Here is an 18,278-nt window from a genome sequence, read left to right on the forward strand (position 1 = left end):
CACTACCATCCAATGACTTTAACCTTATCATCTTACTTTTACATACTATCTGAGCCTCAAACTCAGACAACCAATCCATACCCAAAACTACGTCGAACCCTCCCAAGGTCATAACGTACAAGGTAACCGGGAACTCATGCCCTTCCAATTCTATTTTACAGTTCTTAACCATATCCGTTATTTTAAACCGAAGTGTCACTAGCGGTTTCTACTATCAGGGTCTCAGACACTCGGCAACATATCATTTTAGCTAGTTTACTAAATGGTGTGGCTACGAAACTTTTGTTTGCGCCCGAATCAAATAATACAGTAGCGGAAACACCGTTCACTAGAAACGTACCTGTGACAACATCCGGAATCTGCTTGGCTTGTTCTTGAGTCAGCATGTAGGCTCTGGTTCTTTGCCTAGCTTGACCAGCATCCTTCTTCCCGCTACCCTCCAGCCTCACCATCGGTGCATTCCCTCGCCATGTGGCCTGTCTTGCCACATTTGTAACATGCTGGTTTTGCACTGCACTCATTGGCATAATGTCCTACCTTCCCACACTTATAGCAAACATTCGACCCAACTCTACACTCTCCAGCATGCATCTTTCCACACTTATGACATGTATCCGAACCCTTTCCCCATCTACACTCACCATTGTGTGCCTTGCCACAGGTCTTGCACGACCTGTTCTCCCAAACTCTCGGCTGCTTGTTCTTAGGGTTCCATATCTGGGTACCGGGTCGTTTAGCAGGAGCGACCCATTTCTTTTCTTTCTTCTCATCTCCCACCACCACATCATCCGCAGTTAAGTCTGCATAGACCATTTCTGCGAGTTCGACAGCAGAATCGAAAGTAGCAGGTTTACTTGTCCTGACTAGCATGTGGACTCTCTGTGGTAATCCCCTCACGTAACACTTGATCCTTTTAGCCTCGGTGTTGACCATATCAGGCACCAACCTAGACATTCGATTGAACTCGGTGGTGTACTCACGATGTGTCATCGTCCCAGCTTTCAAGTTTAGGAACTTCATCTCCGCCCTTTCAACTTCGGCGTCAGCACAGAACTTCATCATCACTAACTCCTTCAGATCGTCCCATTTCATCTCCTTGATCTCTTCACGGGTCTTCCTCTGCTCCACACTCTCCCACCAATACATAGCTTCATCCTCGAATGATTGAGTAGCATAACCTACCGCTTGATCGGGACGGCACTCGCTAATGCGGATAACCTTATCCATGGCGGTTATCCACTGAAGAGTAGCGATCGCGTCTCCTAGACCAGTCAGCTTAGGCGGGTCACAACCTTTGAAGGACTTATAGTTGCAACCGCCTCGGCCCCCTCCTCCTATCATCAACCTTCACAGATCTTACCTCGCTTGAATCGCCCCTTTCCCTATCGTCATTCTTCCTATCATTACCACCAGCCCCTTCAACAGTTCGTTCACGGCTTCCAGCAGATCCTTCAGGGTTCAGGTTCTTCACAGCAGCAACTACAGCCTGAACAATGGCTGCTTGAACTGCAGGGCTAAGTTGAACTTCCTCGTTGTTGTTCTGGTCTCCTCCAGCTGCGCTTCCTTCATCTTCGGTGTGGGAAGCTTCTTCTACCGAGGGTTGCCGGACAAGACGAGGCCTGCCACGACGCCCAGTGCGACCCCCAGTTTCAATAAATTCTCCAGCTCCAGCCATCAGTATCCTATATGAGAAAACACAAACATCATCACTCAAGGAACTATTTAGTACAAGGATAGTAAGGCTAACAGGTAATAACAGTGGCCAGTTGTGATTAGCTGATCACGTTACTTTCCGTGTCCTATACACTTCCCTTTATGAGTCTATTTGTGCTGGTTCTACTTAAGCAGTTTGTCAAATCAAACAATCAATTATTCCTATCCCTGACGTTCACATATCTTTCCTTTCTCATTAATATATATCATTTAATCATACACCTTACCTTCACTGATCTTGCTTGAGCGACACATGGCATTCTTGGACTGGCATCTTCTTTCCTTTCTTACTTAAATCTCATACTCTGTTCGAGTCTAAGCATGTAGGATGCTTAAATCTCTCGAACTTTGCTCTGATACCAACTTGTAAGGCCCCGTTACCGGTAGCCCTACTTTCCACGTTGGATTTACTCATAAACACAGTTCTAAATATCAGAGTTAATTAAAACATTTACGCGGAATATGAAACTTTCATAAAACGTTACATAACAATTCATAATCATGTCTTAAAACATTCCTCTTGTCTTTCAAAATCAAAACATAACTTATAAAACATATCAGATCATCAGATGCCAGGCTCTTGCTCGGTGCCATGTGTCTCCTCAAGCGAGCTGCCTCATCCTACTCACCTGCGTGCATACTAAAAGTCAGCTACGCTGAGTGAGTTCTAGATAATCACATAATCATACTATTCACATAACATAATATTCTTTCATTCATACTTTCATACTTTCATACTCTCATACTGTATTAACTTACTGTCATATCTTACGTTATAAAGAGCGTTACGCCCTACATTCCTCGAGTATTATTAGGGCTCGGTACCCTCCTTCCTCGAGTATTATTAGGGCTCGGTACCCTCCTTCCTCGAGTATTATTAGGGCTCGGTACCCTCCTTCCTCGAGTATTATTAGGGCTCGGTACCCTCTTTCCACGAGTATTATTAGGGCTCGGTTTCCCTCTTTCCACGAGTATTAGGGCTCGGTTTCCCTCTTTCCACGAATATTAGTAGGGTTCGGTTCCCTAGTTCTCGAATATTAGTAGGGTTCGATTCCCTCTTCGTTACCATACAACCATACATCATACCTCGAGTATTATTAGGGCTCGGTACCCTTTTCGTAACCATACAACCGTCCTTTCCTTCTTTTATTAACATTATCACATTCATACACATAAGCATACATATCATATCTACATTCCTGCTAGCGTACAACTTGGCAGTACGTGCAATATCCGAAGATCGTTCACGCACCATCAAGCAATCATTCGTACATAACATACCTACCTTATACATAACTTTACAACCTGACAGTACGTGCAATATCCGAAGATCGTTCACGCACCATCAAGCAATCATTCGTACTTACATATTATTCACATAAGGCATACACTTATCTCTTAGGATAAGCGTATTAACAAACATATTGAGTATGCACACAGCCCCGAAAACATAACACATAAGTGGGGCTAGAAACTCACCTGGATCCTGTTACGCTCGCCGTTGATTGTAATTCCTTTCTTTAACTGGGCTCGGCTAACTGTATAATATTTACACATATCAATTACTACTACTACTATTACTACTACTCATTTTCGATAACCGCCTTAACACATTTTCCATTAGGTTTTTAATTTATTTCATAAACGAACTTCACTTCAGGCGAATCTTGGAAACAACTTGGTTCTGGCTTGATTCGATCGAATAGGGACATATTCGATCGAATCTGAGGCACACTCGATCGAACTAGACACACACTCGATCGAACCAGTTGGGAAAACTCGTTCGGTCGGACATGGCACTTGTTCGATCGAATAGGAACTCGTTCGGTCGAATATGCAGCTTATTCGGTCGAATAAGATGGAGACCATTCGGTTGCTTCCCTATTCGATCGAATGGACTGATTCGATTGACTCATTCGATCGAATGGACTGATTCGATTGACTCATTCGATCGAATGGACTGATTCGATTGACTCATTCGATCGAATGGACTGATTCGACGCCTTCAAGCTGGGCGACGGAGAAACCTACGGGTTTTCCGGATTTTCCAGATTTTTGACCCAAAATCGAAGTTTTTGACATGGAAATGTTCGGGATTGAAAGGGCTATCGATTCCCAGTGATTTTAAACATCAAAAGTTGCATTTTGACACCAAAACAAGACGGTTTTTGTCCCGAAAACTCAAGTTACGAAAATGGGAGTTTTTGCTCGATTTGAGGCCGAAAATGGTTATGAAAACGGATGATTTTCGAGAGGGACTTACCAAAAACGATTAGGAACAAGATTGTGGACTCGGATTTGTGATTTGAGAACTTTCTCTCTCTAGTTTCTCTCTCTAGAATTGAGAGTGTTTGGGTGTGGGAGTGGAAGGAAGTTAGTGAAAAATGGGAGGTAGGGTCTTGTGGTAGTAACTCTCGAGCCCACGGGCCCAAGGCCCATTCTCATTTAACCCATCTTACGTAATCTAAGCCCATGACCCGTTCCTTACTCGACATTAAATAACTAAAACGTGAAATCACTAAACATAACTTTCTTTTATTTATCATTATAAAAATTTTAGGATGTTACACTTATCTAGCAATCTCTTAATATACTCTTATATTCAGAGCAACCTAGTCTGATTCTCACGCCGGAGGGTGGTCACAAGGAGGAACCCCCCCCCCTTCTCAGTGACGAGCTTACGGTGTCTGTTTTGCAGGTCTCCTGAAGAACAACCTTCTCAGCTAGATCTCATCCGTGGGAAACATTACTTAACCCCCAGATTATCTATAATCTGTCCAGGGTTCACTTAGTGTTTCTTCATTGGCGCCATCCGTGCATAAAAGCTAGAACTAATTTAGTTTTTTCAAATTTTCTGAAGAAATGGTTAACGTTACTCCGGTCCAAAGGCCAGTAACCGACCAAGAAACCCCGGTAACAACCCCAGCAACTGGGGGGAACACCGGCGGTTATACAATCCTTACGAACACTACCCCGACTACCCAAGCCGGGGCAAGTGCAGTAAATATTCCACTGGGGTTCACCGATACCCAGCTGGAAAAACGAACGAGGGTCCCTCGCCAAACACTAGATCAAGTGAAGGCGTGGGCCGAAGCACGTCAGAAAGAGTTCCAAGCTGAATTGGACGAACGCTTGCGTTCGGTTCAACAGGCTGACGAATTCGGCAGTACTCGCCAACACCTCATTATGAACAGCGAGGGCGAGTACTCAGACGACGAGAGGGAGGAGTCCGATACCGACGCAAACCCTCGCCATAAGGCGAAAGGGAAGCGTAAGGAAACGGACTCCCAGCCAAAAAGGAATTTTGGGGAAGCCTTTAAACCAACAAATGCGGAGAGAAACCCGCGTGACTTCTCCAAAACCTTTAGACCAACTGCTACGAATGCAGGAAAGTCAAAATTTGCAAGGGACATTGCGGAAGCAATCGCCCCGAGAAGTGCCAAACAAATGTCCAACATTGGCACTTATGATGGTCTATCCGACCCAGACGACCATTTGAACAGGTTCATTGCGGGGGCTACCGTCAGCAACTGGACGGAACCCACGTGGTGCTACATGTTCCAGATGACTCTGGTCGGAGCGGCCAGGGCATGGTTCGATCGTTTACCGATCCACCACATATATGACTGGGCGGACTTTCAGAACAAGTTCAGCCAGCACTTCAGCCAACAGAGGAAGTACACTGAAGAGCAGTGGACAATCCTCAACTGCGTGAGAGAGGAGGATGAATCCTTACTAGACTTCATCACCCGCTTCAACTCCAAAAAGCTAAGTCTCGGCAACATAAGTGAGGATCTTGTTCGCGCCGCCTTCATCCAAGGCGCCGAATACCCAGAACTTATCCGCACATTGACGGGTAAGGATGGCATGCCATCAACATGGGATGCCATCATGACGGCGGCAAAGCGCTTTGCCGAGACGGAAAAGCAACTGGGAAGGGATCTTCCCCAGAGTACACACCTCTACACGCAGAGGACAAGAGAGAACAATGTCCGGATCGCCCGGCAGAACAAAAAGAGGAGGCTAGGTATTTGGCAGTCAAGGGTAAACTTTGACACCTCATCCAGCTCTCGCCCTCTTGTTGGCGGAAGGGACAACACACACCCTTCAAACCGAAAACACCGGTGGACGCCACTCACCAAGAGCGTCACGGAGATATTTGCCACGGAAAAATTGCCATGGCCAAAAGCCCCATTGATCCGGCAGAAACCTAATGCGGATTAAAGCAAATCCTGTGATTTCCACGGGACAAAGGGTCATGGTACTGAAGAGTGCACATCCTTGAAGGATATTGTTGAGACATTTGTCAAGGATGGAAGACTTGCACATCTCGTGGCATCAATCAGGAAGGGAGGAAGGAATGACAACCGGTAAAGAGGTAACGGACGAAAGCCCGTCGACATCAGCATCAACATGGTTCATGGCAAGGTCAGAGGAAGAAAAAGACGAGTGACAGAACCATGCGCGTGGAAGGAAGCTGAGGTGCGCTTCCCGCGAGTGCCAGGAGGCCCCAGCAAAGAAGGCCCCATCGTCATCAGAAGCCAGCTGGGGCATTACATCACTTCCCGCACTCTTGCTGACAACGGCGCTTCGTCGACAGTGATGTACAGGCAGTTCTTTGATAAGCTGGATGATGAAGACAAAGAACGCTTGGAAACGGTCTACGCTTCAATGGAAGGGTTTGACGGCAGTACAGAAACCCCCCTGGGTATCCTATCTTTCCCCGTTACTCTTACCGATGGGAATCATTCACGCACAGAAGACGTGGATTTTGTCGTGATGAAAAAGCCACACCACACGTACGACATCCTATTCGGAAGAGACGGGATGGCAAGATTCAACGCCGTGGTATCTTCAGTCCACGGCATGATGGGATGGCCAACAGCTGAGGGTGTAGCGATGATCACTGGCATTCCCCAGGTATGCATCGCATCTGTCTCATCTAAACCCAAACCGAAAATGGCTAAACCAACCATCACCGAACCGGAAAAATGGGCCTTCAATGGCAAATACCCCGACCAGGCCGTTACCATTGGACCAACAATCGTTGATCCCACCCGCACCCTACTCAAACGCTTACTGCAGAAAAACGCTGACATCTTTGCGTGGGCACCAGCTGACATGACTGGTGTACCCCGAAGTAAGGCGGAGCATAAGCTCAAGTGCAATCCGGCTGTTACGCCAGTCGTACAAAAGCGCAGAGTAATGGGGCCTGAACAAACTAACGCGTGTAGAACCCAAGTCAAGGAACTCCTTGACGCAGGCATCGTACGCGTTAGTAGATATCAAACATGGGTTGCAAATCCCGTAATGGTACCGAAGAATGACAAACAATGGCGCATGTGCATAGATTTCAAAGATTTGAACGAAGCATGCCCCAAAGATTGTTATCCGTTACCAGAAATTGATCTTAAGGTGGACTCGTTGGCACCATTTCGCCTTAAATGCTTCTTGGATGCGTATAAGGGGTACCATCAAATCCACATGGCCGTAGATGACCAGGACAAAACCGCATTTCGGACACCCGATGGTACATTTTGTTATAAAATGATGCCATTCGGACTTAAGAATGCAGGGTCCACGTACCAACGACTGATGGACAAAGAGTTTCATGCCCAAATCGGGAGAAACTTGGAAGTCTATATGGATGATTTGGTCATCAAAAGCCCCGAGCCAGAAGCGATGTTGAAAGACATTGAAGAAACTTTCAACACGCTCAGAAAGATAAACATGAAGCTCAACCCGAGCAAGTGTTCATTTGGGATGGAAGAAGGGAAGTTCTTGGGAGTCATTGTTACTAAAGATGGCTTCAGAGCGAACCCTGAAAAGGTTGAAGCCATTGTTAAAATGGAATCACCTACCACCATCAAACAGGCTCAGACACTGAATGGACGACTAGTCGCACTTAATCGCTTTTTGGCAAATCATGCGGACAAGTCGTTTCCTTTCGTGTCAACATTGAGAAACTGCTTAAAGAAAACGCACTTCCGCTGGACACCAGAAGCGGAAGCAGCTTTTCAGGAGATTCGGTCACGCCTGATCGAACTCCCAACACTTACAGCACCACAAGCGGGAGAGGAGTTAATCCTATACCTTTCCGCAACAGATAGAGCAACCGGGGCAGTCCTGCTAATAGAACGAAAAGGCATCCAGATGCCAATCTATTATGTTAGCCGTGTACTAACAGACGTAGAAACCCGGTACTCTACCCTCGAAAAATTGGTCTTAGCACTTATACACGCTTCACGCAGGTTAAGACGATATTTCCAGGGCCACCCAATCACCATTCTCACCAACTTCAAACTCTCAAACGTTCTAGGCAAACCCGAATTATCGGGACGTCTAGCCAAATGGGCAATTGAATTGGGAGAATATGCAATTAAGTACAAGCCAAGACCAGCCATAAAAGGCCAGGTCCTGGCCGATTTTATTGCAGAAGTCCCCGCTTCGCGGGAGAAAGAGTGCCAGGAGGAGGCTCAACCTTCCCCAGCACAGGACATCAATGATGTCTGGCGACTCTATACTGATGGAGCAGCTAGTAACGAGGGTTCAGGCGCAGGGTTAAAATTAACCAACCCAGCAGGCCAAGAATATACTTACGCTATTCGGTTGGATTTTCCAAGTACGAATAACGAAGCCGAATATGAAGCATTCTTGGCCGGATTGAGAATTGCGCGTAAGATGGGAGTGAAAAACTTGGAAGCCCACGTGGATTCCATGCTGGTGGCCAACCAAATAAATGGGACGTACACGGCTGTGAACGACACAATGGCCCTGTACCTCGCCCAGGCAAAAACCCTTATGCGTGATTTTAATGATTGTAAAGTCATACACGTCAAGCGCAGCGAAAACAAATCTGCGGATGCGTTAAGCAAGCTTGCATCACTAGCCTTCACCCACTTGGGAAAGGACATCCGCATTGAACTCCTCGAAGCACCATCAGTCCCGCACAAGGAAATTTGTGTCATCCAAACCGGTACAGAAACGTGGATGACACCAATAATAAATTACCTTGCAGCAGGAACACTACCAGAGTCAAAAACACAGGCAAGAAAACTACGCTGTAAAGCACTGAATTATCAACTCGTCAATGACATCCTTTACAGACGTAACTTTCTTGGCCCACTCTTAAGATGCGTGGACAACCAAGATGCTGACTACCTCCTAAGGGAAGTACACGAAGGCATCTGTGGAGTACACGCAGGTCCCCGCGCTGTTGTAGCCAAGCTAAACAACGCGGGATACTTTTGGCCGGGGATGCATACGGATGCACTGGCATACATCAGAAAATGCAGGTCTTGCCAGCTTTACGCACCCAACACGCACCGCCCGAAGAATGAACTTGTTCTAGTCACTTCTTCATGGCCATTTCAGAAGTGGGCCATCGATGTGACAGGCCCATTTCCTACAGCAGCAGGAAATGTTCAGTTCCTAGTGGTAGCCATCGACTACTTCACCAAGTGGATAGAAGCAAAACCTTTAGCCCAAACAACCGCGAAACATATCAAAAAATTTATTTGGGAATTTATTATTTGTCGTTTTGGACTTCCACAGAATTTGGTGAGCGATAACGGCACCAACTTTGCTGACAAGAAGCTACAACAGTGGCTAAAAGAACTTCAAATCACCCACACCTTTACCTCAGTGGCACACCCGCAAGGTAATGGTGAGGTGGAAAGAGCAAATAAGAGCATTGTCGAAGGCATCAAGAAGAGACTATCGGAACACAGATCCGGCTGGGTGGACGAGCTTCCGCACGTCCTTTGGGCGAACAGAACGCTGAAGAAGGCCAGTACGGGAGAAACCCCGTTCAGCCTCACTTATGGCATTGAAGCCATGGTCCCGGTCGAAATTGGTCTACCCTCACCAAGGGTCTTGAGTCAGCCAGAAGACAATGATGCGGAAAGACGGTTGGATCTTATGCTAACCGAGGAACGCAGAGACTTAGCCGCAGTGCGTGAAGAGAACTACAAACGACAAATGCAAAAGTACTACAACACGTGGGTAAAACTCTGCAACTTCAATATAGGAGACTACATACTGCGTAACAACGAGGCTTCAAACCAAGAGCGCCCGGGAAAGCTGGCCCCGGTCTGGGAAGGGCCATACATTATCAAAGAAGTCCTGGGAAAGGGCGCATACCGGCTCGAAAAACTCGATGGCACTCCCATCCCAAGAACATGGAATGGAGCTCAATTACGCAAATGTTATATGTAGATCAATTCCAAAACTTGTAAAGAAAAGGCCTAGAGCCACTTCTAATGGAAATGATTCTCCTTTCATAATGTGTTTACCTTTATACTTATGAACTTCCCACTGGTGCCGGTATTTACCGCATAAACGGGAAGAAGTAAGTCGTTACGTGTGGAAGGCGGCAAAACCCGCATAAACACAACGTTGAAAGGGAAACCTACACGCAGGTCAGATGTAAGTAAAGTTTAGCCATCCTTGTAAGTGCAAGTGACGGTCTTACCCGCACAATCACGAACAAGGAAGCAAAACTTCAACCTATCATCTACCACGTTCAAAGGTTATCCTAAAAAAAAAAAAAAAGATGAGGAAAACCTACACGCAGGTCAGATATGGGTAAAGTTTAGCCATCCTACTAAGTGCAAGTGACGGTCATACCCGCACAATCACGAAAGAGGAAGCAAAACTTCACACCTATTATCTACCACGTTCAAAGGTTAACTTATCCTCAAAGATAAGGTAAACCTACACGCAGGTCAGATATGGGTAAAGTTTAGCCATCCTACTAAGTGCAAGTGACGGTCATACCCGCACAATCACGAAAGAGGAAGCAAAACTTCACACCTATTATCTACCACGTTCAAAGGTTAACTTATCCTCAAAGATAAGGTAAACCTACACGCAGGTCAGATGGTAAAGTTTAGCCATCCTACTACGTGCAAGTGACGGTCCTACCCGCACAATCACGGAAGAGGAAGCAAAACTTCACACCTATCTACCACGTTCAAAGGTTAACTTATTCTAAACACTTGGAAAATTGCTAATTTAAACTAAAGTATGTAAGTCATATAACGTTTATAAAGCAAGGAATCCAATGAATCAAGCGGTCTTAGCTGCGCAAAGATTTACATTTCATAAATATTCGTTACAAGAATGGCCGGGTAACTACCCGCCTACAAGAAAGTAAATCTATACAAACTAAATCTATCCTAGCAGCGGGAAGGGATCTTCAGGATCAGGCTTCAGGGCCACTTCCACTTGGACCAGCGCCGTCAGTAGAGCGTGGCTGTTCAAGGAAAGCCTTAAGGATAGGCAGCCCATCATCAGCAGCAGCAATTTCATTCACCTTCTCCACCACCGGATGCGGGAAGGCGGCGTATTGATTTACTGCTTGGTCATATATGGCTTCGGTATCTACATTGTACAAAGGGAAATTGGATGGCGGGACGCTTTTCTCAACAAACCCTAGACCAAGCAGGAAGCCGACCCGTTCCCCATCCTCGTGAGAAGCGTTGAGGGCTGCGCTCATTGCATCGTCGTAAGATGTCTCTGAGAAGACCCGATGCACAACCTACAAAAGAAAATATACAAGTGTCAACACCCTATTTACAAAGAAGAGCGTGAAGACATGAAGATAGACATACCTGAGACAACGCTTCTCGAAGAAGTCATTCCTTGGCAACCAGAGCTTCTTTAAGGGCGGCTTGAGCTTGGGTACAGGCGCTTTCGGCTTCGCTTTTGTTAAGGTTGGCAAGTAGCACTTCCTTTGCGGCAGCCTCTTCGACGCCCTTAAGCTTCCGCTCGGTATGGTCAAGCACGCCCCTCTGGTCCAAGATCTCCTGGAGCTTCTTGGCATCTTCCATCGCCAAGGCATCATGAGCACGTTGGAGAGCCTCTAATTTGGCCTTGAGCTCCTCGTTCTCCATGCGTAAAGGCTCAGCAACGGCTTCAGCCTTGGTGGTCCTCTCGGTCGCGTTCCTCGCAGTCTCCTTAGCTAGCCGAAGCAGTTCGTTAACAGCTTGGGCAGCCTTGGAGCGGGCCTCGAGTCGCGCTTGAACCTCAACCTCGAGGGCCTTGAAGGCCTTCTCCTTCTCCGCAGCCACTGCGGTTAGTTTTTGGTTCTCCTCCCGGAGAGCACGCGCCTGAGATACTTCTTTAACGCGAGCTGCTTTCAACTTGTCGTTTTCACGATAAAGCAGCTCGACGCGTGGCTGCATCCGGGCCAGGAGAACCCGAAGCTCGTTGGTTAGCCTACCCTCCTGGTAGCTAACCATGGCTTCCCCCAACGCACCATGGGGAGCAGCGTGGCGAGCCCAGTCCACGCACTCCACAGGTGTGTGAAGGGTTGTTCCTCGGCGAATGTTCCATCTTGGAACATACACTTCATTGGAATCCGACACTGCAAAAGAAAACAAGCAGTTAGGAAAAGATGATAAAAAATACATAAAGGCCAAAAGAACCCTACGCACCTATAGGGTCGATCACAGGCCGATAACCACCGAACCCATCACCTGAACCTAAGGGAAATCCATCCAAAAGGTCAGGCAGATGGGAAGGTAACAAAGATTGGTGAGAAGCCCCGCGCGTACCTGAAGGTCCGGCCGTCGAGGCCGATGGCGGGGGCGGCATGGTTTCCGCCGCAGTCGATGGCGGAGGCATGGTGTCCGCCGCGGTCGCCGCCGCGGAGTCAGCAGCAACAGTAACCGCCGGCTCGGTGAAGGATGCTGTAAAAATCGCACTCACCACCGGCGGTGACGTCATCTCGGCTGGAACAGTTGGCTCAAAGGAGTGAGCAACTGGACCAGCGGAAGCAGGCGCAGGCGCCTGGGTCGACGCCTCAGGTAGGCTGACCGAGCCTACCGTCATTGGCGGAGAGGTACTCCCCTGCGCTCCACCCTGGAATGCGTCAACATCCACGCCTGCACAAGAAGATAAGTGTCAATAAATTTATAAAGGGAAATCTACAAAGATAAGAATGTTTGTACTTACGGGTTTTCTTGAGCTTGAACGTACGGACGGGCGGGGACGAACCCGATGGAGCCGGTCTCTTGATGCCGGTCACCGTCGTCGTCATTGGTTCTCCGGAGGTAACAGTCGTGGCCTCCGGAACAGTGGTCTTCTCACCACCGAGGTTCCCCGCCACCTCTTCACTATCTGACTCAGTGTCAGATAGGAGCACTGGATCGGCTGTGGAAGCCGCCTTCTCCTTCCCTTTCCCGCCGGCAGCCCTCTTCTTCCGCACTAACGGAGGACCATCTGCGGATTCCTCAGAAGAAGACAGGATGTCAGGAATTCCAGCAGCGGGTACAGCACTGAGGGGTGGAGGAGAGAATAACGCCTTACCTGGCCGCCGGTGGCTCAGGATCTCGTGGCCCAGCGGATAGACCTCCACAAACCGATCCGCTGTTTGCTCCAGGATGGGCAACTCGTTCTCGTCAAGAGCACGAGTACCCACCCGCACAGGATCGTCAGCTTCCCGCGGGTACAGGAGCGACTCCAAATTGTTCCCCTCTGAAAGAAAAGAAACAGTTAGAAGACAAACTCATATCAGCAAGAAAGACAAGACATACCATAAGGAGTAGAGTTCAAACCGTATTCGAGAAGGATGGGAACCTGAGAAGCCTCCTTCCATACCCGGCTCATCCCCAGCATCACCATCCCGGACTCCGCAAACCGGTAAACCGGAGATTGGACCCGGGATATCTTCGCAAACCATTCCGCCTCCTGATAGTTGGTGGCGTGGTGGCTCGGAATTGCTTGGCCATTTTTAAACTTCATGGCAATGGGGATGGCGCGGGCAGAAATGTAGAAGAACTCCCGCTTCTACGATCGGAGACTGCGCTCGGTCGCGCAAATCTTCAAACCCTTGATCCGGGTTGTCAGGGTGTACCACCCCTGGATACACCTCCAAGTATAGAAGGTCATCAGGCGGTCCACATAGGGCTCAATGCCCAGAATCCGGCACACCCACTCGAAATGGCGAATCTTGGCGATCGCCATGGGGTGCAACTCGGTCAGATGAACACCGTGCCTCTCAAGGACACGGTAAACAAACTTTGTCAATGGGAACCTAAGATTCCTATAGACAAAGAATGCTGCATAAACCCCGATCTTGCCTCTGGGGGCATCGTACACGGTCTGATGGGGTTCAGGAAACTCAGGCTCGAAAGGATCGAGCATGAACTTCCTAACAACATACCGGTACTGATCGCCGGGCAGAGCACACTGGCACTCACCAGCAGTACTCTTGTCATCGGCCGAAGACTCAAGATCACGAGAAGACATTTTGCATAAAGAAAGCGATTTCGGGAAAATGCTTGCCTGAAAAGGGGAGTATTTGCCGGAAATCGCTAAGAAGAAGAAAAGAAGGGTGAAGGTGTGGATTGCAAAGAGCCCTCTCCCCCTTTATATACTAATCGCAATTAATGCGATGAATTTAATGCGGAGGAGAGAGAAATCGAAGGTGCAATGAAACTATGACACGTGGCAAAAAGCAGGCTGGCAACAGCTGTTGACAGGACGCGTACCATTAATTTCGCGGCCACACGCCCGAAAAATCGCGCCCACGCGCCTGAAAAAGCGTCTGGAATGACCATGTACTGTCACGTCACCATAACTTCCTGCACGTCCTGACACAGTCAGAAGAAACCGTCGCACGACGTTTCAGATGTTTGGACTGTTCTTATCCTCACCAACCTTTCGAATTTCAAAATTCAAAATTCAAAAAGATTCAAAAGTAAGCGGGAAAATACCCCTTACCTTGGCAACCAAGTAACCATAAGACGGATACGGGTACAGTGTTAAGGCAAAACCCTTCACATACCTAGCACCCGCAGGGAATTGAAGCCAAGAATACCCCGGCAACAAAGTAACTATAAGACGGGTGCGGGTACAGTGTTAAGGCAAAACCCTTCACATACCTAGCACCCGCAGGGAATTGACGCCAGGGGTACCTTGAAAGTAAAGTAACCGTAAGACGAGCGCGGGTACAGTGTTAAGGCAAAACCCTTCACATACCTAGCGCTCCGCAGGGAATTGAAACCAAGAAGGATCTTCTGGGCAATGCTTGCGGAAACGGAAATAACATCCCCGCATAGCGGGAACGTCGAGAACTACATTGTTTGAGGCTCCAGGATGGAATTGGTGGTTTAAACATAATTGATCACTGTGTTCAAAACTACTAAAACCTCAGGGAGAATCCACACAAGTGAGACTCAACGCTCCTGACTTGCGAGAAGGTTACATACCTACCCGCATCATACCCAAAGATCAAGCAAAAAAATCAGGAATTTTTGCAAGTGACATTAGGAAACCCGCGGGAAGAATCCCCACGGAGAACCTTAAAACTAAAAACCCTTTTCAAAACCCCTTGCTTAAAGTCCAAAAGTTCACCTCACTTTATTAAACATTCATGAGAAGAACATTGGACTGGGGGGACTTGAAGAGGTAGGTCCCAGCAGAGACCAGTTGGTCCCGCAAGACTCACCTTGAACAGGGACGTCTGCGCAAAGGCCATCTGCTCCCGCAGGACCCACCATGCTCATAGAATCTTACGCGCAGTACGCAAGCTGTACACGCAGGGAAAGCCTCCCAATGGTGAAGTACCCCGCCTGTTCCCGCAGTTGCGGATACAAGCCATCAGGGAAGGCTACCCGCAGACAGCAGGGCTACACGCACAAGGCAATAGCTACTTCAGTAGTCACATGAAGGAATGAGCAAGGCGGGAACAATCCCGCCAAAATGAGCCAGTCCGTATGATTCTGAAAGATCTTTTGTACTATACCTACCAAGGTATGGATAGGACAGACAATCTGACCAGAACAACCCATGAGCCAATCACAGGGTGACAGCTCACCGACAACAGTACGAGTCGGAGCACCCTCTAGTACTGTTTGTCACTATTAGCCGCTGCCTACTCACCAACTCTTACTGAGGGGCGTGCGTAGCCTACAGTTGGTAGAATAGTGTTACTGTTGGCCGTAACCTATTCACCAACCAGCATGGCCTGCGTATAATCCACAGTAGGTGGGACGTGCATAATCTACAGTTGGTGGAATAGTACAGCCGACTTTGTTACTGTTGGCCGTAACCTATCCACCAACCAGTATGGCCTATGCATAATCCACTGTTGGTAGAACAGGAATACTATTCAGCCGGCTGTACCTTCTAGGAAACCTACCTTCGGCTATAAATACTCCAACATCTTGGAATGGTAAGATCATCGGATATCTCAATCTTATCTAGCAATCTCTTAATATACTCTTATATTCAGAGCAACCTAGTCTGATTCTCACGCCGGAGGGTGGTCACAAGGAGGAACCCCCCCCCCCTTCTCAGTGACGAGCTTACGGTGTCTGTTTTGCAGGTCTCCTGAAGAACAACCTTCTCAGCTAGATCTCATCCGTGGGAAACATTACTTAACCCCCAGATTATCTATAATCTGTCCAGGGTTCACTTAGTGTTTCTTCACTACATTAATGATTAAAAATTTAGAAAATTAAAACTAGAGTGAACAACAGTTTTCATCCTTGTGGTTTGTCTAAATCTGCAGTTTAGTCCAATAGTTTCAAATTTGTGATTTTCGTCCTTGTGGTTTCATTTCACTTGCAATTAAACCCGAATTCATTAACCTCGTTAAGTCTAGTTGTTTAAACCATCAGCGTGCCCCATTTTTGTCCTTTTTCTCTCCAAATAAACCCCAGTCGTAATTCGCAAGCCCCCCTTACGTGAGGGGCTGGGGTGTATTTTGGGGGAAAAAGGAAAAAAAAAAGTTGCCCCTCACGTGAAGGGTACGCTGATGGGTTTAACGACCAGACTTAACGGAGTTAATGAAATCGGGTTTAGTTGCAGGTGAATTGAAACCATAGGGACTAAAATCGCAAATTTAAAACTATTAAACTAAAATCGCATATTTGGATAAAACCAGGGACGAAAACCGCAATTTATTCTTAAAACTAAAATGCAATGAATAATGTTGCAACCACCAATATGTTCTATACAATGTCCACACTTAGGACACATCCTCCAATTATTCGTCGTGTAAAGAACATCAAACGCAACGTTGTTTTCGTCCATGTTCTCCTCGCAAATTGAACCAACGTGCCATGGACCTTTACACATGTAACAAAAAGGTTTCTTGCAATTCGGACACATACATCTCGTCAAATTCCCATCACCACACTCGTTCAAAATCAACTCTGAGCACTCTCGGTTTGGACAGTAAACCCTGTTAACCCCTAACACCATCGAATTACATAACACTTCACACCATTTATCAAACAATTTGCGTGGTATTTTGGGACGACATGATAAAGGTTCAAGAGAATGTTTGCATGTTGTAGCGGGACATTTTATTTTGGACACATTGTTTTCGAGTTTCACTTGGATGTATTTGATCATACAATCCGTGCAAAAAGGGTGAACACATTTATCGTTGTTTATGAACTTGTCGGTGAGAGTAACCGGTTTGATGCAAATATCACATGTGAATGTTTCTTCTTCATCTTGATGAATTTGATTTCTCATGGTATCAAACGAATTTGTTGTGAAAATTAACTATATGGTAGATGATATTAATATTAATAGTAATAGTAATGGATACGTGTGTACCAATTAAATATGAATTGGAATTATGATTAGTATACAACTAAAACCGAATCAAATCTTATATTTATTAGTTATATATTTCAACTTTTAATAATAAAATCAGAAATATTTTAAGTTATTATTATATATTTATCGTGTTTTAAATATATGAGATTAATGTGGTGCTTTGTTGTTATTATCATAATATCATATTTAATTTTTATATAAGAATGAAAATATTTAGTGCCTTTTTTTTCGTAACAAATAAATTGAATTGAAAAATACGTGTTTGTCACAATTTAAATACATATATTTATTAGTATAAATTACTAATTACAAAAAACAAAATAAAATAAAAATTATGGTTGAGTGGTAAAAAGGTTTGGGTTTTCAGTTGAGACCCAAGTTCGATCCTCACTAGTGTCACTTTCGGTGGATATTAGCAATGACGGATTTGAGTTGGGTTTTGCGATGTTGTCAATTCGAATCATGAGTCCACTCAGTCTTTCTTCCCACCGTGTGTTATGCTAGAGAGTTCTGTTCTTGTGACGGCACAGCGATTGTCAATTGGCAGCCAGCAGTATGGTTTCCCTAGAGAACGTTCAAGCCAAACTCTAAAGCCATCGTGGACCCAGTCAAGACAACATAATCTGGCATGAGTGAAATAACAGGCTCTTCAAATTAGAGAGTACGATCGCCTAAACACAAAAAGAAAGTCGTCACTCTATAGTGAACCTTGAGTAAAAAGGATGGATGATGAAAAAAAAGTGTTAATTAGCATTATTGTATGAAACTAGTGGACTTTAGTCAAATTAAATTCATAGAAAAAAATGTTTATAGTATTCTATTGATGTTGTTTTGAAATAAAGTTTATAACCACCTCGCGTTCTTGTCAGCCATGTGAAAGTCGGACACCATAGACACTGCCGCGATCCACCACCTCATACTATTCGTATTGTATTATGTTTATAACCTGATCCGACCCGGCGGGACCAGAAGTTTTAATAGTC

At 46.3% G+C, this 18,278-nt stretch overlaps 1 protein-coding gene across 1 annotated transcript; it reads right to left on the reverse strand.

Moving 5' to 3' along the window:
• Positions 1-16,581: 16,581 nt before the first annotated feature.
• LOC143566526 (E3 ubiquitin-protein ligase RSL1-like) lies at positions 16,582-17,208 on the reverse strand. Its single transcript, XM_077053204.1, has one exon. The coding sequence runs from the start codon at positions 17,206-17,208 to the stop codon at positions 16,582-16,584; it is 627 nt and encodes a 208-aa protein (XP_076909319.1).
• Positions 17,209-18,278: the final 1,070 nt, after the last annotated feature.

Source organism: Bidens hawaiensis, unplaced genomic scaffold (assembly GCF_021521415.1).
Source record: "Bidens hawaiensis isolate Kalapana, Puna unplaced genomic scaffold, B.hawaiensis_p1.1 tig00022900_1, whole genome shotgun sequence".
In the NCBI taxonomy this organism is placed as follows: Eukaryota; Viridiplantae; Streptophyta; class Magnoliopsida; order Asterales; family Asteraceae; genus Bidens; species Bidens hawaiensis.

Coding starts and splice junctions, on each gene's coding strand:
- LOC143566526 (XM_077053204.1), bottom strand. CDS start 17,208: ATGAGAAATCAAATTCATCAAGATGAAGAAGAAACATTCACATGTGAT.